Source organism: Pleurodeles waltl, chromosome 2_2 (assembly GCF_031143425.1).
Source record: "Pleurodeles waltl isolate 20211129_DDA chromosome 2_2, aPleWal1.hap1.20221129, whole genome shotgun sequence".
NCBI classification, from domain to species: domain Eukaryota; kingdom Metazoa; phylum Chordata; class Amphibia; order Caudata; family Salamandridae; genus Pleurodeles; species Pleurodeles waltl.
The window spans coordinates 994,045,304-994,070,582 of NC_090439.1; the positions used below are offsets into that span (position 1 = coordinate 994,045,304).

At 42.7% G+C, this 25,279-nt stretch overlaps 1 protein-coding gene across 6 annotated transcripts in view; it reads right to left on the minus strand.

The window, feature by feature from the left end:
* Positions 1-17,118: 17,118 nt before the first annotated feature.
* Positions 17,119-25,279, minus strand: part of MTSS1 (MTSS I-BAR domain containing 1) — a 451,322-nt gene continuing 443,161 nt past the window's right edge. For all 6 annotated transcript variants that reach the window (XM_069220729.1, XM_069220724.1, XM_069220725.1 and 3 more), the window contains one exon: positions 17,119-20,090. In XM_069220729.1, the coding sequence (XP_069076830.1) occupies positions 19,390-20,090 (701 nt within the window). In that variant the 3' untranslated portion in view covers positions 17,119-19,389. The remainder of the gene's footprint in view (positions 20,091-25,279) is intronic.

A 25,279-nucleotide genomic window follows, 5' to 3' on the forward strand; every position in this document is an offset into this window, starting at 1 on the left:
GCCATAAGAGTATATGGTCTGGGAGTCTGTCAAACACGAACTCCACAGCACCATAATGGCTACACTGAAAACTGGGAAGTTTGGTATCAAACTTCTCAGCACAATAAATGCACACTGATGCCAGTGTACATTTTATTGTAAAATACACCACAGAGGGCACCTTAGAGGTGCCCCCTGAAACTTAACCGACTATCTGTGTAGGCTGACTAGTTTTAGCAGCCTGCCACAAACCGAGACATGTTGCTGGCCCCATGGGGAGAGTGCCTTTGTCACTCTGAGGCCAGTAACAAAGCCTGCACTGGGTGGAGATGCTAACACCTCTCCCAGGCAGGAATTGTCACACCTGGCGGTGAGCCTCAAAGGCTCACCTCCTTTGTGCCAACCCAGCAGGACACTCCAGCTAGTGGAGTTGCCCGCCCCCTCCGGCCAGGCCCCACTTTTGGCGGCAAGGCCGGAGAAAATAATGAGAATAACAAGGAGGAGTCACTGGCCAGTCAGGACAGCCCCTAAGGTGTCCTGAGCTGAGGTGACTCTAACTTTTAGAAATCCTCCATCTTGCAGATGGAGGATTCCCCCAATAGGATTAGGGATGTGACCCCCTCCCCTTGGGAGGAGGCACAAAGAGGGTGTACCCACCCTCAGGGCTAGTGGCCATTGGCTACTAACCCCCCAGACCTAAACACGCCCTTAAATTTAGTATTTAAGGGCTACCCTGAACCCTAGAAAATTAGATTCCTGCAACTACAAGAAGAAGGACTGCCTAGCTGAAAACCCCTGCAGAGGAAGACCAGAAGACGACAACTGCCTTGGCTCCAGAAACTCACTGGCCTGTCTCCTGCCTTCCAAAGATCCTGCTCCAGCGACGCCTTCCAAAGGGACCAGCGACCTCGACATCCTCTGAGGACTGCCCCTGCTTCGAAAAGACAAGAAACTCCCGAGGACAGCGGACCTGCTCCAAGAAAAGCTGCAACTTTGTTTCCAGCAGCTTTAAAGAACCCTGCAAGCTCCCCGCAAGAAGCGTGAGACTTGCAACACTGCACCCGGCGACCCCGACTCGGCTGGTGGCGATCCAACACCTCAGGAGGGACCCCAGGACTACTCTGATACTGTGAGTACCAAAACCTGTCCCCCCTGAGCCCCCACAGCGCCGCCTGCAGAGGGAATCCCGAGGCTTCCCCTGACCGCGACTCTTTGAACCTAAAGTCCCGACGCCTGGGAGAGACCCTGCACCCGCAGCCCCCAGGACCTGAAGGACCGGACTTTCACTGGAGAAGTGACCCCCAGGAGTCCCTCTCCCTTGCCCAAGTGGAGGTTTCCCCGAGGAATCCCCCCCTTGCCTGCCTGCAGCGCTGAAGCGATCCCGAGATCTCTCATAGACTAACATTGCGAACCCGACGCTTGTTTCTACACTGCACCCGGCCGCCCCCGCGCCGCTGAGGGTGAAATTTCTGTGTGGACCTGTGTCCCCCCCGGTGCCCTACAAAACCCCCCTGGTCTGCCCTCCGAAGACGCGGGTACTTACCTGCAAGCAGACCGGAACCGGGGCACCCCCTTCTCTCCATTCTAGCCTATGTGTTTTGGGCACCACTTGGAACTCTGCACCTGACCGGCCCTGAGCTGCTGGTGTGGTGACTTTGGGGTTGCTCTGAACCCCCAACGGTGGGCTACCTTGGACCAAGAACTGAACCCTGTAAGTGTCCTACTTACCTGGTAAAACTAACAAAAACTTACCTCCCCCAGGAACTGTGAAAATTGCACTAAGTGTCCACTTTTAAAACAGCTATTTGTCAATAACTTGAAAAGTATACATGCAATTTTGATGATTTGAAGTTCCTAAAGTACTTACCTGCAATACCTTTCGAATGAGCTATTACATGTAGAATTTGAACCTGTGGTTCTTAAAATAAACTAAGAAAATATATTTTTCTATATAAAAACCTATTGGCTGGATTTGTCTCTGAGTGTGTGTACCTCATTTATTGTCTATGTGTATGTACAACAAATGCTTAACACTACTCCTTGGATAAGCCTACTGCTCGACCACACTACCACAAAATAGAGCATTAGTATTATCTATTTTTACCACTATTTTACCTCTAAGGGGAACCCTTGGACTCTGTGCATGCTATTCCTTACTTTGAAATAGCACATACAGAGCCAACTTCCTACAGCATTGCACTTGGACTGAGGGTGTGGGTATCTGGACGTGAAGTTTTGGCATTTTTAATTTTCTGCTGTGGCGAAGAGGTGTTCCCCACAGGTAAAGGTATTGGTGAAGTACTTGTAGGTGAAGTTCCTATTTGTGGACTTGTTGCTGCATCCTGCTTAGGAGGCCTGCAAACTGGTTGTCCATTCCTGCGAGATATTCTGCCAGTAAGTGAGTGTGATGGTAAATTACCCAATTCAAAATCGTCTGAGCAATAAGGGACAATTGAGACTAGTGTGTCCCCTCCCCTGTTTCTGAAGATAATACATGGTTGTCATGTTGTCTGTACGGACTAGAACCACCTTGTGAGAGAGTTGTAGCAGAAATGCCTTGAGCGCTGGAAAGACTGGTAGTAACTCCAAGTAGTGATGTGATACGTTTGTTGAATGGGATTCCATCTGGCTAGTAATGTTAGGTTGTTGAGTTGAGCTCCCCAACCTATCTGTAATGCATCTGTAGTGAGAGTGATCTTAGGCACACGGTTTTGAAAGTGCTGCCCCTTGGAAAGTTTGGTGAGATTCCACCATTGCAGACAGCAGTGAATCTGGCGGTCCAACAACACTAGATCCTGGAGATGACCCTGTGACTGAGATCACTGACAAGACAGGCACTGCTGTTATGGACGCATGTGTAGTCTGGCATGAGGAACAATGGTAATGCAGGAAGCCATCATCCCTAATAGCTGCATCACTAGTCTCACTGTGTAAGTGTGGTTCTCCTGTAATTCATACAGAAGAGTTTGGAAAGCTTGAACCTGGGCTGGGTTTGGATATGCCAACCCTGAGTGAGTATTTAGAGATGCTCCCAGATAAGGCTGTATCTGTGAGGGTTGGAGATGGGATTTGAGAAAGTTGATTGTAAATCCGAGAGTCTGTAGAAGGTCCACTGTGTACGAAGTATGATTCTGACATTTTTGGATGGTATTGGCTTTGATGAGCCAGTCTTCCAAGGATGAGAAGACATGAATATGTTGTCTTCTGAGGACGCGTTAACTACTGCTTGACATTTTGTGAATATTCTGGGAGTGGTTGTTACCCCAAATGGTGAGACCTTGAATTGATGGTGTTTTCCCGCAATGACAAACCTGAGGTATTTGCGATGTGCTGGATGTGAAAATAAACATCTTTGAGAACTAAGGCTGTCATGAAATCACGTTGTCATAATAGGGGAATACCATCTTGCAAAGTGACCATATGGAAATGCTCTGAGAGGATATGTAAGTTAAGAGGTCTGAGATCCAGAATTGGTCTTAGTGACCCATCTTTCATTGGTATAAGGAAGTTTAGGGAATATGCTCCTAACCTTTGTTGAGACAGGGGAACTGGTTCTATAGCCCCTTTGAGAATAAGGGAGTGTATCTCCTCTTTCAAAAGAATGAGATGGACGTGTGAAAGTTTGTGAGCACAAGTGGGTATATTTGGTGGAGAGGAGATAAGTTCTAGACAGTAACCATGTTGGATAATTGATAGAACCCATTCATCTGTTGTGATATTGGACCATTGGGGATAGACATTTGCTAGTCGTGCCCCTACTGGAGAGGTGTGTGCTGCAGGAATCTGTAAGAAGTCACTGGCGTGTGTTTGAGACAGATCCTCTAGAGGTGGATGCCTTACCCCTGCCTTTATTATTTGCACCCCTGTAACAGCCTCTGAAGCACCCTCTGTTGTCAAAGCATGTTCCCTGTTTCGTCTGGGAGGTGGACGGCTCAGTGGATGATGCTTTGAAACATCCCCTAAATTGTGGCCTACGAACATTACCCCTACCTGTAAATTTATTAAGGGTCCCATAGCTTTAGCTGTGTCTGAATCTTTTTTCAGCTTGTCTATGGTGGTGTAAACTTCTGGACCAAACAAGTGTTCTTTATCGAAAGGTATGTTGAGAACTGCCTGTTGTATTTCTGTCTTGAAGCCGTGTCCATCTCAGCCAAGCATGCCTTCTTATAATTACATTGGTGTTTACATCACGTGCTGTGGTATCCGCGGCATCAATGGCACATCTAATGGCGTTGTTTGAGATGGCCTGTCCTTCTTAGACTATCTCCTGTCCCCTCTTCCAATGCTCCTCTGGAAGATACTAAAGCAGCTCCTCCATCTAGTCCCAGTGGGCCCTATCATATCTTGCCAGAAGTGCCTGTGAATTAGCAATTCACCAATGATTAGCAGCCTGTGCGGCTACTCTTTTCCCCTGCTGCTTTAAACGTTTTGCTCTTCTTATCAGGAGGAGCATCTCCTCTAGAGTGACTATTAGCACGTTTGCGTGCTGTTCTTACAACTATAGTCAGGAGATGCTTGTGATTTGATAAATATAGGGTCTGACGGGGCTGCCTTGTACTTTTTGTAGACCCTTTGGGTAATAACCCTTGCCCTAACAGGTCCTTTAAAGATGTCTGTGGCATGTCTAAGCATACCTGGCAACATGGGCAGGAACTGGCTCGCTTTTTGAGTGTTGGTTAATGTATCAAAAAGGAAATCCTCTTCAATTGGGTCAATGTGCATGTGTACATTATGGTTTGCAGCTGCCTGTGCAATAACCTGATTGTATGCTGTTGTATCTTCAGGAGATAAAGGCCGTGCTGGGTACAAATCATGGTCATTAGGGAGTATGGGATCTGGATCATATAAATATCATGGATCTACATCCTGTGGAATGTCGCCTAAGTCATCTCCGTGAGGTGGTGGCGACCCTTTGGAGAAAATTGCGGCTGTATGAAAGATGTAGGAGATTGTGGTGGTGATGGAGGAGTAAGAGGAAGTACTGCAGGACTCAGGAGAGTGAGGTGGAGAAGGCTGCGGGTGAACTGGAGCCTTGTCTTTGTTCTTAAAGACTTTTTGAGGGGGAGGAGCAGTGTCCAATGTCTCTTGGAAAGTAAGTCTCCTTTTAATTGGAACAGGGGGAGAAGCAATTATTTTCCAGGTTCCCTTTTCTTTTGTATGTGAAGCTGGCACTGATGAGAGTCCATACTTTCAGAATTGGCTCTACTGGTGAAGCTGATGCAGATGAAAGAGTCGAGTCTTTTGAAGCGATCATCCTTGGTTCTGAAGTTTTCAGAATGGAAGTCTTTTGTTAAACGTACGGTGACGGCTCTAAAGTTGATGTCAAAGGCTTCTTTCTCAGAAAGCCGAAATGCTTGGATTGAAAATTCAATTCGATCCCAAGATTGTGTGGGATGCTGTTGAGTCTGTTGTCGATGCCAAAGACATCTTGCCCCTGCAATTTTTGGTGCCGAGCTGCAGGGCGGGGCATTCGATTATAACTTTCAGATCCAACCATGGCCCAAAGGCAGTGGTGGACCGACGACCAGTTTAGATGGTTTTCCCAAAGTCTATAGATGGGAAGTTGGGGCTGGTGTACTCACATGCTGTGCTCCGGTGAGTGGCTGACTCTCGTTGTCAGATTCAACATCAGACTCAGAATCTGGAATATAAAGGGCTGCCTAATATCCCATTTCCTACAGTGTATGCTCCTCTCAAAAAATTTTAGGAGTGTCATCCGGTGTCTTCAACGCCATCTCCAACCGAAGCGCTCCTAGATCTCGGAGTCTTCTTAGATCAAAAAGACAGGTGCTGCAGTTCTCTTCTTTATTTTTTGGGGACAAGCACAACTTACACACAAGGTGTTGATCGGTGTGTGGAAATTTGGAATGGCATCGAGGACAGAACCTAAATGAAGTCCTTTCCATTAGCCCTGCATTTCTGACAGCACGTGAAGGAATAGGCCCTAGAAGGGCGTTGACGCCTCGAAGGGTGGTGAACCGACTCCCGCCACAAGAATACGGTTAGAGTACGTTGGAAAACGCAATTGAAATACTATACTGTCGCTGAAAGAAAGACGGAAGGGAAGAGTTTGGGATAGACCGAGCCGAGGAATGCCAGAGTGAGAGGAAACACGTCCGAACCTGATGCCAGAGAGCAAACAATCCAACAAAGGACTTGCTGCCCATGCGCAGTATCACAAGAGGAGGAGTCACTTGATCTCATGACTCGAAAAGATTCTGCAAACAAAAACAACTTGCAACACTCCAAGCCCAAAACGGCGGACTTGTGCAAAGCAAGTATTTACAGCCACACATGCCATCGAACAAGTGTTTTTTTCACCATCTTGAAAAAGGGGTGAGGCAAGTGTCCAGAGAACACATTTCTTCCATCCTGAGAATGAATCCTCAGTCTTCCCAGAGGGAATTGAGGATGTTTTTGGGAATGGTTGGATACTGTAGTCAGTGGATTCCAAACTTTTCAGTGAGTGCAAAGCCATTAGTGAGGCTTACTCACAGCAATCTAGTGGATCTGGTACTGTTTGATTATTAATGGATGAATATCTTCCTAGAACTCGAAGAAAAACTCTTCAGTACACCAGCTTTAGGAGTGCCAGATTATAATAAGGTTTTTTTAATTGTACTTTAGTGTAGGAAAGTGCCCCTTTGGCATAGTTAACCCCCACTTTTTGCCTTATATTGATGCTGACTTGACAGAGTGTGCTGGATCCTGCTAACCAGGCCTCAGCACCAGTGTTCTTTCCCAAAACTGTACCATTGTTACTACAATTGGCACACCCCTGGCACACAGTTACGTCCCTTGTAAAAGGTGTATGGTACCAAGGACCCTGTGGACAGGGAAGGTCCCAGAGGGCTGCAGCATGTATTATGCCACCCTGGGGGACCCCTCACAAAGCACACACACACTGTCATTTCAGCATGTGTGTGTTTGTGGGGAGATAAAGACAGAGTTGACATGACACCCCTCTCAGGGTGCAAGGCCCACAAACTACTGCCTGTGGCATATGTAAGTCACTCCTCTAGCAGGCCTTACAGCCCTAAGGCAGGGTGCACTATACCACAGGTGAGGGCATAGCTGCATGAGCACTATGCCCCTACAGTGTCTAAGTCCATTCTTAGATACTGTAAGTGCAGTGTGGCCATATAAAGTACGTGGGCTGGGAGCTTGTTGTTACGAACCTTACAGCTCCATGATGGCTCCTCTTAAGTCTGGGAAGTTTGGTATCAAACTTCTCAGCACACTAAACCCACATTGAAGCCAGTGTTAGATTTATTGACAAATGTACCCCAGAGGGCATCTTAGAGATGTCCCCTGTATTTTAGCCAAACTTCTAGTGCAGGACTAACCGGTCTGTGCCAGCCTGCCACTTCCAGATGAGTTTCTGACCATATGGGGTGAAAGCCTTTCTGTTCTCTGTGGCCAGAAACAAAGCCTGCACTGGGTGTGTTGTGTAGCCATTTTAGTTATAGCTCCATGCACGTTGTTTTAACACACTAGGCCGCTGTGCACTTTAACCTAGATATATTTTATTCCGCTTCGCTTTATTATTATTATTACAATAACCATTTTTACGGTCTTGTTTTATTTGTATCTATCTAACTGTTTTTGCCTAAGCCAGCACTCTCTTCCCAAACAAGACATTCTTGATCACTCTGTGCTTCAGTCAAGGCTGTAGCTCGGTACATTGCCGGTGAACGTGGTAGAAGTTTAGTTTCCAACATTCGTAGAAAATACACATCCTTACGTAGGGACATTTTCTCCGAACATCGGCTGTGTTATTATATAAACACTTCCTTGTCCTTTACACGTTAGAGGGAGATTCCAGCCAGGGAACCACAACTGTATGCTGATTGCTTCGCTACAGATGCTAACGCAGACCACAGGCCTTTGCTCAGGTATGGGGGGTTGATGTCTTCCCAGGGGAACCTGAAAGGCAGAATTAGAGCTTACCATACTGTGCTCAAATTACAACCTAGATAGGAAATAGTCCATCGATCATAGTGACAATATGATAGCGTTGTTTATATGCTTCACTCTTCACGTCACAATTTTAATACTGTCATGTTGTGTCGTCCTGGGTATTGTGGCTCACGCTTTGCTATCTAAGATGCAGTCATTTAATTAAACTCATTATTGAAACATATACTGCTTCAGTTTGTCATTTATATACAAGACTATATTGTAAATGAGAGAACCGGATGCGACCTGAGTGACCACGAGTTCCCTGAGAAACCTAGTATGTCATGCGCTCGGCTGCCCAATCATCACTATCCTTTGGTAGAGATGACGCACTGCTAGTTAGCCAGAGCAAAATCCGGATTGGAGCGACAGGTGTCACCCGCAGTGGGCTGGACTCAGTCTCCCAAACCGCAGGCAATTCTGCTGCTCAAAATCCAGTAGTCTCATTGGAATAATGAGAGCCTAAGCGACAGGTGGAGGTGCTTCACACCTCCCCCCTGCAGGAACTGTAACACCTGGCGGTGAGCCTCAAAGGCTTAGTCCTCGTTAGTGGTGGAGATGCCCGCAACCCAGACAAAGCCCCACTTTTGGCAGCAAGTCAGATGAAAAAATTAGGAAAAACAAGGAGTGACCACTTCCCCTTCAACTGCCCCTAAGGTGTCCAGAGGTGAAGTGACCCCTCCTTGTAAAATCCTCAATCCTGGTTTGGAGGGCATGGACCAATAGGGTTAGGTCTGTGTTCCCCTACCCAAAGGGATTGGACACCGGAAGGGCGTAGTCACCCTCACAGACATTAGCCATTGGCTACTGGCGTCTGACTCCTGTAGCGCCCCTAAATCCAGGATTTAAGGGCTACCCTGAACCTAGCTCGTCAGATTCCTGGCAGCCTCAAGAAGACGACAAGAAGAAAGAAGGACTGCTAAGCTGACCACAAGCAGAGAAGACTGAAGCTACCAACTGATTTGGTCCTAGGCCTACAGGCCTGTCTCCAGCTTCTGTAGGCCTGCTACAAAAAGGCAATGCATCATGCAGGACCAGTGACCTCTTAAAAGCCTCAAGACAACTGCCTGCACACCAGAAGATCAAGCTCTCGAGTGGACAGCGGCCCTGTCCAGAAAGAAGGTCCAGCAAAGGACTCCAGAACTGCCCCGGATCCGCGAGTCTTGCCCACTCTGCACCAGACGCCCACGGCCAGTGTCCAGGTGGCCCACTGGTCCAGAGCAGGTCCCCAGGTGATTCTGACCTTGTGTCCACCCTGGGTTGACCCCTCCTGGCCAGCACGATAATGTCTGCAGCCTAAATCCGGAGGACCCCCCCCCGAGAGAACCAAAGATTCCCAATGCCTAAAGGTATCCCCGCACCCGTAGCCCCCTGGCCTTGGGGAATCCAACCACCGGTCCAGCAACGTTGAGCAGCGGCTCTCCTCCTTGTCCAGCCTGTGATTTTCCAGAACCAACCCCTGGACCTAGCCTACAGCATCTTTGTGACCCCCTCCCCCCAGGATTCCCCTATTGAACCCTGCCACCCCTGCTGTTGTTGAGGGTGTGGATTTGGTGGGGACCATTGCCCCCCGGTGCTCACCTAAACCCCCCAGGTCTGCCAGACGAAGATGCGGGTACTTACCTGCAAGCAGGAATGATTCCGAGTGCCCCCAGTCTTCATAGGAGCCCATTTAAAATCTTGCATCATCTTGGACTTCTGCACCTGGCCGGCCCTGTGTTGCTGGTGGTGGGTGTTTGGGGTTAACTTGAATCCCAACCTGTGGGCATCCTAACCCCTGGAGACTAGAACTGTAAGTCTTGTACTTACCTCAGAACCGTACTAACTTTTCTTCCCCCCAGATCTGTGTCTAAAAATTGCACTGTCAACTTTAAAAAAAATATTTGCCATTTTCTTGAAAACCGTTTAACTTGCCAAACTAAAACAAAGTGGTGTTGATACACGTTTGATACTTACTTACAAATGAGCTTACCTGCAAAATGAGTGTTGTGGTTCTAGAAATAAAGTAACAAAATATATTTTTGCTATATAAAAACAATTGGCCTGGAGTTAGTCATTGAGTGTGTGCTTCATTTATTGCCTGTGTGTGTACAACAAATGCTTTGCACTACCCTCTAATATGCCTAAGTGCTCGACTACACTATTACAAAAGAGAGCATTAGTATTATCTATCATAGCCTCTGTTCAGCCTCTGGGGAACCCCTGGACCCTGTGCATGTTATATCTCATTTTCATATAGCACATACAGAGCCAGCTTCCTACATTCAGTGAAAAAGACGGGTGTGCAAGAGTATGGTGGTTTAAAGCTGCCTGTCCCTTACTTCTGTGCTACATCAGATCCAGTAGCCACAGCTCTTCCTGGTTGTCTGAAATCCATAGCTGTTTGCCTGGCAATACAGCAGTGTGATGGAATTGTGATGGGTTACACAATTTGGGTTAGTCTGTCATTCAGTAAAGATGTTGCTGACTTGTACACAAACTCAGCATATGACAAACGGCCACCTAACAAAATATGAGCAAACAATATTGGCAGCTGACAACATCTCAATTAGGAGGTGTAGTAACATGAATCCTACAACACTGCTGCCAATACCAAAAAATTATGAAGATGAACAATCAGACCATGACTGCATTAATGTAATGTAATCGCTCACCCTTGTTCTCATACCTACCAGAAAAGGACTGGAACAGCCCCCCACCCTCCGTTGCTCCCCCCCACCCTACGGACATATCTGTCCATCCAGGAGTTCAGAAGAGATCTCAAAGACCTGACTGTTCGACTAAGACAGATGCAGTGGGAACGGCGCCTGGATATCCTCACCAGTGATTAGTGCACTATATAAATACGATGATTGATTGATTTACAGAATTGTGTACCAAACCAAGATATTCCACTTGAGTTTGATTTAACTTTGTAGATGGTTTTGTCTGAGAGACCATTAGGGTATACTAAGAGCAACTTACACAGTCCCTTCCATTTCCAAACTGGTGATGTAACATACTTGTCTAATTTAACATCAGCACAAGGTACAGAATTGATTGCCCTGACAACACCATGATGTCTAGATAATGAACAGTGTCCGACAATATCTACAGATAGCCGGTATGGTTTTGGAGTCGTACATGATTTTGGGCACCTGCAGTCACAAAGCGGTTTGATGACATCCTCTGGTACTCCAATTAGGAATGGGGCATACATTGAATATATTAGAGGCTCTACAGCAACCTAAAGAATTGTTGGTTGTAAACTGTACTGTCTAGTGATGACATGGTCAATATAGGCAATCGCTCAGATTGCTGGTTACGGTGCTCCTGAAACTTTAAAAATCAAATAAAAAAGCAAGAAAAAGAAGAACAGTGTAAATCTGACACAGAAACTGATGTAACTAATAATGTGAATCGTTATTTGTATTGGAATCACTGTATAGCTGTAGCAGAAGATCTATGTCAGAGATGTATTCCTTGCCAAGAGAGTGAGTCAAGGAAAACGCACATTAGTGACTATGAGCCACACAGGCAGGTCTGAGGGACCATTCACCAGACTTCAGGAAGATTATATTGAGATGCCAGTGTGCTATAGGCTCAGATATATTTTGACAATTGTCTCCTTGTTCTCAGAATGGGTGGAAGCCTGTCTAACTAGGAAATAGGGTAGCATGACTGTGACAAAACTAATGCTAATGGAATTGATTCCGAGGTATGGAATGACTACTGCTTGGACAGACAGAGGCACCTATATCAAAAATGACATATTAAAGCTATTATGTACTGCTTCACAGATTGATCAATAGTTCCACTGCAGTTAGACACCAGAAACATCAGGGAAAGTAGGAAGAATGAACTGACACAAAATAGGTTAAATATGTGCTTCAACAACTTTGAAATGGCCAAATGGCCTCTCTCTGCATGAAGCCTTCATGGGGAGAGCTACGAGAATCCCCGGCATTCCTTTGGCAGCACTTGTATCAGTAGCTAATGACATTGTATTGGACTACTGTAAAGGTCTGGCTGATGAAGTGAAGTCTGTATTTCATGAGGAGAATGCCGCACATCTATCAGCAAAAGAGTTCCATTGCCACGTTTTGCAACCTGTCGACTGAGTACTGGTGAAAACGTACATTCAAAAGAAATGTTTGCAGCCATGATTGAGGTGCCGCTTTAAGTGATTTTTTTGACTAACACTGCTGTGAAGTGTGCTGGAGTCCCAAATTTGATCCATACAACTCAAACAAAAAGAGTGAAGACTGCAGAAGAAGAGGTGGCGACAACAACCACTGATGCAGTGTCAAGCTCGAGTTCGTTGTGTGCATCTGAAGTGGGCAGAGATTGATAGTCAAGTCAAAATCAAGAAGAAACACGGCAATATCTTCAGCAAGAAGGACAAGAGACTGAAACTCCAATTGAAACTCAAGTTTGTGAGAAAGTAAAGCTGAAAATCTGAGTTTCAAGAACCCCCAAGTGAAAGCGGCTCACGACGAGTCAAGTTGCTGATGAAACCACACATCCAGTTGCAAGAGAATAATGTTCAACAGCAGTCACAAGAGAATCTGAAGATGAGAATGTGCATCAAAGAAACAAGTTGCCTGAAACAGTAAGAAACATGTTGCACTTGATGACTCAAAGGCCAGAATCAATTAGACGGCTGAAGTAGACTCTGAAAATAGTGAAAATGGATCACATGCAGCAAAACGACTGAGAAGAGAGAAAGTGCCAAACAGAAAATATACATCATCTGAATAAACGTATCTTGCATCTCAATCTCTGTGGATGAAGAATCAGCTGTCTATGATTTGACAAACTGGTGTCAGTCCATTTATGAAGAGGAACTTGAATAACCACATGAGCTTAATCCCCCCCCAAAAAAAGACAACACGTTTTTTGAGCTAAAAAATCTAACCCACACAAGAAAACTTTAAATTTGATTTTTGTTTGTTTTGCACCTCAGGTATCCAAATTAAGAAAGTAAGGTTTCTTGAATTTATGGACTGTGCTAACAAACTAAATAGTTGAGGTAATTGAAGATTGGTTCCTGATGTTGTACTTTTTTGTTTTAGGGGTTTGGTTTTCCAGCCTCATTTTCATTTTTTACTCAAAAAAACAACAGCAAACTGCAGACAAAGGTGCTGCAAAATGTTCTGTGTATTTTAATTGATAATGATATAAATAATTTTGGTTGGCCGATTGCTGTGCTTTATTTCTCCAGTTGGATACACTCCACCATCAGAAGTTGAACGAACTACCACACACAATCACATAATATTCACGAGATTGACAAATAGGGTTAGATCTGCATGCATTTATAGGAATGTTTTATAGTCAAATCTAGTGGAGGATATTAGTATTATGAAGATTAACAGCTGAAATGTCTGTACATATTTACCTTTCTCAATGGCAAAGGGTGCATTTTATACTCAACTGCCCCTCTCACATTCTCGCTCCTGTAATGGTTTTATTAATGTTTTCCATAATAGAGAGTTTCTGTCTCCATATTTTCCGACATCAGTGCTTCGTTGGAAAAACTTCCTGCATCTGAAAACTGGAAATTGTATAACTTTTTGGAAACATTAAAGAGTGGCTGCACCACCTATCCTGAATATTAACAAGACTAAAACTGAGTTTGTGTTTAGCTTGAATGCAGAAGAGTGTGGGTTTATTACCGAATATCATGAAAGAAACGTAGACATTTTGACATATTGGGAGGATGTGAGTGAGGTTAAGATACAAATGGAAACTGAGGAGAAATGTAGGAATTCAAATGTGCATCCGAGATTGAGAATGGATCATGAAAGACGAGGAGTGCTGTCTATGGTGTGATTCAAATCTCAAAGTATTAGTCCAATTGATTATTTGGGAGAAAGTGAGTGTGAAAGGAGTTATGGGGTGGAGGAACCTATACTTAGATGAATTTGTTATGTCTGTTGCAAGACTACTTGTTTTAACGTGCTTCGTAATTGGGCAGGTAGATGCCATCTTGCTTTTTTATTCAAATAGGTTTACCATGTGAATGAAATTAATGATGATGATGATGGTTTGAAAAGACTGAAGAGTGGATTTAGTCAAATTGTGCTAGATGTGCTTGGTGCTATGATTTCACGGGTGTGGCTTTGAATGGTGTAAAATTAGTAGATTGGCAACATTTGTTGATTGCTTTGCCTTCCACACTGCTGGGGCATTGACTAAAAATCAATGAAAAATGAATATGCTATACTTATGCAAAACCGCCTTGCACAAGATATCCTTCTCCCAAAGCAGGGTGGAGTCTGCCGTGTGTTCAAGGAAAAGTGCTTCACTTTAATTACTGATAACAGTAAGCTTTTCAATGCTTATATAAAGCACATATTACTAACATTTCTTGTGAAACATAAGCTTCTGAGGAGTATGGTTTGTGGGAATCAGTTGGTTCCTGGTTTGGAGAGACTGGAAACAGATTTGGATATGTTGGAGAGTGGTTGGATGCATAGGTTGCTGTGTACTGTTCTATTTGCCACTACTGGATCCTCCAAGGTTACCCATGCTTTTGACCACTGGCTGTAAAGTGAGCTCATGTAGAAGTATGCATAAAGTAGCAGACGGGAGTACTGTACCATCATTCACTACAATTTCACCCATGTTTTTACAGGAGTATGTGAGGTCCAGCCAAGAGGCTTTGCATTCTGGAACACTATGGGTCGCTATCTCATCCAGTGCTGCCACAACTTTTAGAGAGCCAACAGCCATCCGGGAGAGATTTCTTCTGGCTAATTGGGCACAGAAATGCCTTTTGCTAGGAAGCCCAGCAGATACCAAAGGTGAATTGCTTGCTTGTATTGCTCTGATTCTGTTGCAAGCATATTCCTCTTTGGTTAAGGGCACACATGTATGACTTTTCAGTATCCATGCGTGGTCACTGCTAACAGGCATTCCATGAAAATTCTTGGAGCGGGCTCAATTCCAAATGGATAATGCTTGATGATGCTTGCCACCTACTACACAAAGATATAATTTGTCCTTTAGATGCATTGAGATATGGAAGTAGTATCTTATAAAAAAAAAATACTACTTCTGTTGCTGCAGCTGCATTCATTTTCTTGCCTACTGTGTCTTGCTTTCCTGGTTAGGTCACCACTAATCCTACAGTTTACCACCCTCTTATGTACACAATAACTCCAGCATTACAACATATATGTGGCACTGCAGAAGGTGGATAGAGATTTCTCTCTACCTTCTCCTTTATTTAGCACTGGCTAGGTTCCTGAATATGTCCCTGCTTGTTAAAGTATTGGAAAAACTGGATTTTTGTATTGCAGAGAAGAAAACGTCTCCATTAGCAAATAGGAGTCCTCTTCTTCTAACTGCCCATGTACATGTAAGCTGTCTTCTGTAGGGCATCATGGGAGGAAACCACCTTATCTGAGAGGTATGGACACAAGGAATATTGCTCTAGGTGAATATTTCTACTAGACCTCCAGATGTCTTCTTCCATATTCTGATCATTGTAGGTGTCTTATGCATCATCATGTAGATTCTGTAAGGGTGTATGCTGAAGACGCTGAGTGGACGGTGTAGTTTCTCGGTCATATTGAGAGGCATCTCCTTGCGATGGCATGGGAGGTGCTTCTTTCTCATGTCAAGGCTGAACCCCCTGCTTCTGTACAAGGTCTATGAGCACCTCTTGGCCTAGGTGAATGAGCTTCGGCATGAGAAAGGACAAAACTGCTTTAAAATAACCAAGCCTTGCTTCGGTCTTGAGGCGAATGCCATCTGAGGCAGGATTCTGTGCCTTGATGGCCTGAGGGAGTGGATGATTCCAGGCTTTGGTAAGGCTTAAATAATGTTTAGAGGTGTTTTGATTGTCTACAATAAGGACCTGCTCCTCCTCCTCATCAGCTGAATAAACAATTTGGTGAGTCTGTCATACAAGGTTTCCTCATCAGAGCTGAACATTTGACTTTGCTTTGCACCTTGAGAAGGCCGACTATAGCGAGTTTCTGGTCCTGACGCCATTTGTTTTCAAGTTTCGGTAAGGACTGTGCACAGAACTGTCAAAGAGCCCCTGTAGACACAAATTACCAGCTTTGTGTTGATCTATTTACTTAAACCAACAGCACCAATTCCAGCAAAACGTAAATGGCCTGTTTTCCACGCTCAACCCCAAAAGGATGGGAAAAAGCCATAAACTAGTAAATGGTGGAAGTCATTAGATATGACCTGATGAGTTTGAATGACCATACGGAACTCTGGCCACTGACAACCTGAGCTCTCTTTTCTTTGTAGTGGATTATAGGAAATGTGTCTGCCCAAAAAGAGTAAAAAAAAAAAAACAGCAGAACGTTTTTTTTCCTCCCCCACCTTCCCACCAATAGCGTGGCATTAGGGGGTTTGGATCAATGTCATCTGAGCGGTCTGACCAATGACTGAAAAACTGTATTCAACTAAATAAGATGCTTTTCAGCGTCAGATCAGGAGGCAGAGGCATGATGCACTGCAAGTGAATCTAGAATAGGTTCAAACTGTTAAATGATGAAGAAATTAAGGTTTTTACCAAATGCTTGATTGTAGTAATCCAAACGGCTGTCACCAAGATGTTTTGATGCATGCGGTTTTTAACTTTTTGTGCAAAATATTTTAATGATTACATTGGATTGGTTGCTAGCCTACAAATTTCAGCCAACGGCCTGTCTCATCATTGGATGTGAAATTTGACTTCTATCACGTCTCCCTTATACTTCTCTCTTTTAAAAATGACGAAAAGGAGACTGAAGCATTTTTTGACAGTCTTTCTCCCAAATTACATTTTTTAAGACCCCCTTTTTCTATTGTTAAAATTACATGTAGTTTGTTGAGATGCCATCCTGGCTTTGTGAAACATCATTTTTTTTTTTTTACAAATATGCCAAATAACGTTGATTGAGTTCTGGATTTGGTTTTAGGTGTCGGTCGCAGATGATACCTGGTGGTTCGAATTTAATAAAAGAATAAGCATTGCATATTAGGTGCTGTGTCTGCTGTTTCCTACATCTATGCCTTTTGTAAAGGAAGTTTAAGTGAAGAGAAATTAGAATGTGGATACATATGCACATACATATATAAATTAAGCAGCACTGGTTTGCTATTTTGTTGGAACTGATACAAGAGCAAAACAAATACATTTAACCAAGGATGTGACATTTCCTCTTATACAAGAAAACGCAGATGCAAACATACGTTTTAATTATTTTTATGTAGGCTGAAGCAGTCATTACAATGTAGAGGGAGACACGATTACAGCAATTGTTAGTTAGACCAGGTTAGAACAAAAACTTCACAGGGAGAGGTCAACTCTCGGTACAAACTAGCAACTAAACCACAATAACTTACCATTAGAAACATGTTTTTTTTAATTATTTTCCAGCTGTGACACTGCTTTTACAATATGCAAAAACGCAAACAACAAAACTATTCAAAGTGTCTTGTCACATCCTTTCTACACTGATTTTGGCAACATTTTATATCAAACTTACTGAGAATATACTAAACGTTTAATAACTAAACAAGTGAGAAACTGTACCAGGGTACAGTCACATCCATTTATTGTAAAGGTATACTTACCACTTAATAACTAATGAAGTTCTACCTTGTAGAACAGGCTCTGCTGAAAGAAAAAGGGGTCCTGGCCTAATCTGCTTAATGCACGGGCCACCGTTTCTTTTTCTTTAACATTGTGATTCTAGGGCTACACCACAGGCACTAATATTTTATATGCTCTGTAAGATGAAGCTTTTTGTTAATACAAACCAGGTTTGAGAATATTATAATCATGCCCCTGCTTTGAAGCAATAACAGAAAAGGATTGTGCAAGTCACAGCGGTGTACATTTTCTGTAGAAACACTTTACACATTAACGTTTACTTACTACATTGGATGCTGTGATGGGCGAAACAATAATCGTTAAAGGACCTGTTGACTTCTGGGGAAACTAGCCCCTAGAGTTCTATTTGGTGATTGACAAGTTTCGCAGGCAAAGCCACAAGCCCGCCTCCCCCTCTTCCTGCCCATTGTCCCTATGACATAGTATCAAGTCACTGGGGGCAGATATCAAAATAATATATGCACTTCTCCTAATAAGAAAAAAGAAACGTTTGCATTGCTCTTCAAGTCAATATTCCAAAAATATATTGCCTACAATATAAAAAGAGAATATTTAAAACACCCGTCCTCGCCATTCCTTAGCCTAGTTTAGGGTATACTGTTTTACCCATATATGTGCTGTTTTGTTTTATTTTATTTTTTTAAATGATGACCTCATCCAACTCTTTCTCCCAACTCACTTTGCACGAGGCCAAATCCTTTTTCCCTTTCAAGTAAGTTAGAAAACAAGTCCCTGAATCCTAACGCAAATTAATTGTAATGTAAACTACTGAAATATTTCAAGTTGTTTAACACTGTCTGATACACTCTTCAAATACGTAAGCCTTTCCAATGAACCCAGCCTGCTGGGCACAGAGGAAAGGCTATTGGATAGCAACCATTAACTTTCTGCTATCACTAGGAAAGCGTTTCCATGATTTTTTAGTTGGCCATACCCTTTCTTTTGTCTTCCACTCCCCACCCCGACATGTTACATTTCATGGAAAAAGATTAGCACACAACGGAAAAAGGGATGAAGAACTGTAAGCCTACACAACAAAGCAGCATGCGTATGATTGGATGTCGCCGTTGCCTAGCAAAATGGAACTGTGGAAAAAGGAGCACAAAAACCATTGCAAAATACCAATGAAAACAGAAACACTGCAATCCAATATGGCTTTTCTGGATGCATTGCTCATGGAGGTACGTGTAAGCAACTCCAAACAGTCTACCTGTGTGATACAGCAGCTTTTACACAGACTCTGTACCTTAGCCCTACCCCAATACGCTCTGATGCTTTCTCGTTTCTTTCTTTCACATATATTTTTGTATGTATATATATATTGCTTTTAATATTTATCAGTTGTAACCTTTGCAAAAAAGTAATATAAAGAGTATTTCTCAAGTTATTTTGTACATGAAAGTAAACGTTTAAACTTTTTTCAGCTGAACTTACCACAATGTGCTCTAGAAAAGCTTGAAGTAAAGCCAATGCATGTCTGTCCTGCAGCAAAATGAAATTATTTTGCTCTGTGTTTTGTTACAACTGAAGCTTTTAGAACTTTACAAATATTAATACAAAAGTTAAATGGATTTTGGCACCTTCTGAAAAATTAAAAGGGAATATCAGATGAAATGTGCGAAAAAGAATGTTTTCATTATTTACAAATTAAAAGAGCAATTCATTGTCAATGCTGCTGACCCTTTAATTAGCTTGTCAACAGAAAGTTCGGGACTTTCAAAACACCTGTTTACATTGCATTTTCTATAACGTGATTATAGACTGGAATGGACGTTTAAAAAAACAGATGTTTCATGATACTGTTCATACTCCGTTTTCAATACTCCGGCAGTATTCCTATACATTTAGGAGAGACGTGGTGCTGACCGGTCATTTGTCAAAGTCTTCTTCAGTTTGACTCCGCGGCGGATGGCGTTAAGCATGTCTCCACCTTCCTGTCCGTCTCCCGCTCCCTGCTCAGAGGCCAGGTCAGGCTCAGTTTGGCTTGGAAAGGTATCAATTCCTCCACTTTCTCTGTCATCTTCATCTGCCTCCTTTTCGGATGTGGCAGGCCTTTGCTCTTCTGAAATACTTGCCTGAGGGCCAGTTAGTGGAGGATTGATAGACGCCTGTCCACTCCATAATGAGGATGGGAGGCCACTAGCCCCTGGTGTGATTTCTCCAGTCGAGGGAGAGTCTGGGCTTGGATCTACACAATCATCAGGCCCACTTGGCGTGAGGGGGAGTACACCAGGAATATCTGGAACAGTCGGTGTTTTAACAGGAATCACTGGTGTCTTGATTGGAATGGGCCCAGCTCCTATGGTGCCACGTCTAACAGCTGGCTTCGTTGATGGGATCCTTCGGATAGTCGCCACACCAGGGGGGGCCATAACTGGCCCCAGAGTGGTCGGCAGCCCTGCAGTAGAGGCTGGGCGCTTCGCCTGAAACAATCTGCGGTAGGACTGGCTGATGTCACTGTTCCTAGGAATGGTGGACGATTTGTCAAATTCTTGCTGCTCTGCCTCTTGGTCACCACTGACTGAGAAGTAGTCATAATCTGAAACTGATAAAAAAAGGATATGCGTTGAAATACATTTGTCCAAAAAAAAAAAAAAAAAACATTTGGCTGCGGTTCTTATGATCTTGGTGCATACAGTCACCAACCAGAACATAAGATGGAGAGTTTCCTCCACATAAGCAATTCCATTAGAGGCATGCAGTTAAAAGATTAGCCAAATTGAATAACTTTTAAAACCTGATTAGCGAAGAAAGGGCTGTCTCTTTTTTCAACTCCTGATATAAATCAAACCAATTCACATAATTCTACTTTTTTTTTTTTTTTAAATAGTACACACCCAAGCACATAAGAATGCTTTACAACAGAACGTTACATACTGATTTTTTTAAGGCACTGGGAGATTATGGGCTTACCCAAAATCACAGGATGTTGAGCCAAGGCTGGGAATTTAACCTGGGTCCCCAGTTCAAAGGCCCGCAGCCTCTAGGCCCTAGGTCATATTTCCCCCCAAATAAATACAAACTGATTATGCAACAAATTTGAACTTACTCTTTAGGACTTGTAGATTTTGCTGTGACATAAAAAATTTGTTCAGTGGTCATGTCCTCAAATTTACCTAGTTTGACCCTAAGTAACTTAGTTGATGGACTGTTAAATAAAAAATAAACACATAATCATCCTTCAACACAGAAACAGGAACTTGCTTACTATATGCAGTGCATGGGAGTTACTATGCTGCATATTACTTGATCTTATAAAGCTGTAACTTTTCAGGCACAACTTGTCTTTCTGTTGCATGTCACAAAGTACAGCAATATGTAAATCAGTGAAAGGATTCAGTGAGGAGTGTTTGGAGTACTGATCAGTTCGAGAACAGCTATGCCAAAGTAAGATTGTATTTATTTTATTTTGAGAGCTTTACAACGCATGGATATGACTCCTGTGAATTGCTGAAGCAAATGTTCTAATTAGAAATTATTAACAAGTGTTTTACGTATTTTCAATAATGACATGTAGAAAAAGAATAACGTAGAAAAATAATGTGCACGTTTGAAATTTGTGACCTCGAAGAATGGCCACCAGTGTTAACGAATTCTACTAAATAATTATTAATACACATGAAATATTGAAAATGTACTAGAGTAATGTAGTAATATGTCATATTAAGGGTTATGAAGTATGTTTTAGCTTATTAATTGTAGGCCTTAACTTGGAGGGTGTCTTGGCCTAGTTTTGCCAGGCCTCATGCAGAAGTTGTATTTCTTAGCGTTTAATGAAAAATGCTGACAGACTAAACTAACTATGAAATGTTCATTGTCTTGTTAAAATGCTTAGCAGAAGCTTTTCATGAGAACTAACTAACAGGAGACAGTGTCCTTAAAAAGTATCAATACGTATGCAATGTGTGCTAGAGGTTCTTTCCCAGGACGCGAACAATGAAGACAGTGACTGGTGAAGAAGATGCAACAAATTAGATACCTGACAATCCGGATGATGACAACATCGTAAAGCGGTCAGTCAACGACGTGCGAAGTGTGAAATATTAGAATTCATAGATTTGGTATAGAACTTTCACTGGACAGAGTAATAACGTAAGATTAATTGACCAAGTGGAAATTAGGGGATAGTTTTGGTGACTTTGATATAACAACGTGACAGAGGAGACCAGATTCAGATTAGACTTATGCAGACGATGAGACCAGAGATCTAGAGTGACTTTGGGAGAAGGGATTTGAGATTCTGTCATTGGGCTCATACTCTCTGACTGAGAACCTGATATTCTGCTGATCGATTGATGACCTGAGGACAAAGACTGATTCTGCTTGCTGACTCATACCGTGGATAGGTAGATATGACAATGTGACTGAATTGTATTTTCCTGCCTTTCATTTCTAGGTACCAACTGCGCTGTCTTAATAGTTTTCCCAACTAGATGTTTTCTAAATTTGTGTTCTAAATTGTTTCGCATGAAGCCCCAAATGCTGATACTAATCAGGGTTAGTTGAGGCTATTCACGTGACGATTGACAATTTGCAGGGACAAATGGCTGACGAACTATGTTGCTGAACTCTATGGATCTTGCAGTATTATTGAAATTGGTTTTACTAATAATTTGTGCTGATGCTTTAGAGAGAATTATGATTCAAGCTTTGATTAGATTATGTTTCTTGCGTCTTTTCGGTTAAAAAATATTATTAATTGAGTTTGATTTGAATTGAAGATTAATCTACATGACATTAGCTTTGTTAAAAATAGGGAAATAAACTTACTAAACTGTAATTAAAGGTGTGGTTATTCATGGCTGAAAAGACATGGTGTGTGTGTGTGTAATTTTCTGATCCTATTGATTATTGATTTGTCTAATGACTATTGTTTATTGTGTATTGATTGTTTCTGCTCTGGAACTATGGTACGAACATCCTGAACGAGTCAAAAAGGTTAATAGGCCTATATGCGTCCCCTTGTAAGTTTACTTATTAAGGTCCGACGCGCTAACAGTATTATAGTGCTGTACATAGAAAAAATATATAACCAGTTACATTAACCATATCATAACCTACCGACTGACAGCAGTATTAAAACAAAATTTGCTTTCATAGTCCTCTCTCCTGGTGCTTTGGTAAACAAAACTGGTGCTGTATCTGGGTGGGTGAACCTTGAGTTTCAGGCAGTACCGTAGTCTCCCTGGTCCAGGTCATTATGTTAGGACTCTTTTTAGTAGAATCATGTTGGTTGATGGATTCGGCTGAAATTCAGCAGGGAAAGAGTCCATATCCTTGAGGCCTCGCTGGTGAAAATGTTGGTGTAGGTTTTCATTTGTTTTAATTTGAATCTTTGGGGGTTCGAGCAGAAGGGAGCTAGTACTCCGTAGGGAGCGGCTGCTTCGTTAGATTTTGTGCAGTATAACAGAGTTCATCTGGGTGTAGGGCTTTGTGTGCCAGCCAGTGGACAGAAAAAGGAGGCAGTGATGTGGTTGAATAGTCTCTACCCTGTTATGAGTCTTGCCGTGGCATTAAGTGTCATTGAGTGGTGCTGTTCTTTATTTTGGTAATCTAAAGGTCACAGTACCATAGTCCAATCTGGATACGACTAGTGATTGCACAGTCTTGAAGACTAGCGGTTGGCTGAATGGAGGTTGAGTTGGAAACGCACTGTGTGAATGCACTGATGTGCGCTCACGTTTAAGTTCTTATCCAGGGTTATTCCTAGAAATGTTGTTGATTTTATGATGTCTCGGTTTGCAATTGAGAACTTGTACATGGTTAATCCATTCCTGTATGGGGATGGAGACATGGGGTGAGGAATTCTGTTTTCTCTGAGGTCAGTTTGAAGTTCTTACTTGACAGCTAGGTTTGGGTTTTCACTCATTTTTTTAAGTATAGCTGAGTGTTGTCTGTACACATGTGTTAATCAAGGTTAGCTTACTAGGGTATCTCAGTTACCGTTTCCATATAAAGGTTGAAAAGTGTGAAGGAGCTGGTGGATCCTTGAGGGTCTCAAAGTGTGACTTGTGACATTGCGTCGCATTGGATAATGAGCCACTTAGGATTATTTGTTCAGAAGGTCTTTTCAGGAGCAGTATCACTTTTCCAGCCTTCACATGGTCTGGGATAATGTCTTGAGGTAATTCATGATCTTAATCAAGAGGGGTTCAAAGAGTTAGCTGTACTCTTTGATGACTGAAGAGGATATTGGGTCGTCAAAATGTGAAGTTGGTGTCACTGAAGCTATGCTCTTGTGTATCTCCTCTCCATTTGGAGTTTTGAATTGGTACTATGTGGCCTCATTTCTTGTCATCGTGGGATGGTTTGAGGGTTATCTGTTGTTGTAGTTGCCCTTTGGGTGGGGAGTATGTTGCTACTAATCACTCATATGTCTAGGACAATTGATTTTTCAATTTCGAATATGTTCTCCATGAAAATGTTTCACAGAGAATGCTTCACAGTTCCCTTTGGAGACGCCGGTGATCACAGTGGAATTGCTGGTCCAGGTTTGTTGTTTGACATTTTCAGAGTTTGCCTGGGCCATTTGTGGTTGATTTAGTTGGGGTATGAAAACTGACTCTTTTGCTTTCCATATGATCTTTTCACAGATATTTCTTAGGCCTTGTAACTATTTTAGATGTACAAAAGAGGGTTCATGTCTCCATATCCATTTTGTGGGCTGGAGTTTCCTCCTTTCTTAATTCAAATTCTGGTTGTACCAAAGGTGGGATATTTATTTTTGTGTCTTTTGAGACAAGTGGGTCTGTAACATCCATTGCTTTGATGTAGAGCTCCATTAACTCTTGTACGTCCCGCAATTCACTTGGGTTGTGGGGTCCTTCTAGCATAGCGAGGCCAGATCATCCCTATTCAGGTTTCTGGCATCTCTTATCCAGTGTTTACGTTTGATCCCTTGGCCTCTTGTTTTTTGGTGATGGTCTGACCAATCAGGAGGGTTGATAGAAACTATGGCCATTGCTCTTTACTTCACTATCTTTAGAACAAGTATAGTTACTTTGGCATGTGTTGTGCTTACAGATGAAACCGGATATCAAAATTTGTACTTAAATAAGCTAGAGAAGTATTCATGATTGCAAATACTGACTCAATGGCATAATACATAAGGGATGTGAATTAAGGAGTCCTGTGTTGCCTTTTTTCCTCTGGCCAGATAAAGCACTCAATCAATCTTGCAAGTTTCTTTGGCGTAGAACAGGATGTATATTTCAAATATAATTTCTCTTCGTAATTTTGTTTCATTTGGAGGGCTCATTGTGTTGATTGCTGTTAAGAGCCTTACCATATTGTTATAAATGTTTACTTGTTTTATAGAAGTGGCTTGTGACCAGAAACTACACAGCACTGGCTGCCAAACATAGACATAAAAAACATTGCTCCAATGGTCCAGCCCTCATCTAACAGAATGCACTTTTCATCCAGTTGTGGGCTACCAAATGAGATATGGACCAACTGACCTCAATGGAGATTCTTAAGACTGCACAAAAAAAAAATGATTGGTAGGCCCACCATAAATCCTGTTTGTACGTTCAATTTTTCACCCTGTCAAAATGTTTTTGATTAATGTGCTGAGTCAAGTCAATGAGTCCCTTTTTCTTTTTTCAGTCAAACGTAGACATGCCTGTAGAAAGTAGTGAATAGTGTCATTCTTGAAGAGTCCCACTACACTTACAAATGTCATAAATGGTGCCAGGATACTTGGCAGGAGATGGCAGATATGTAAGCATACAA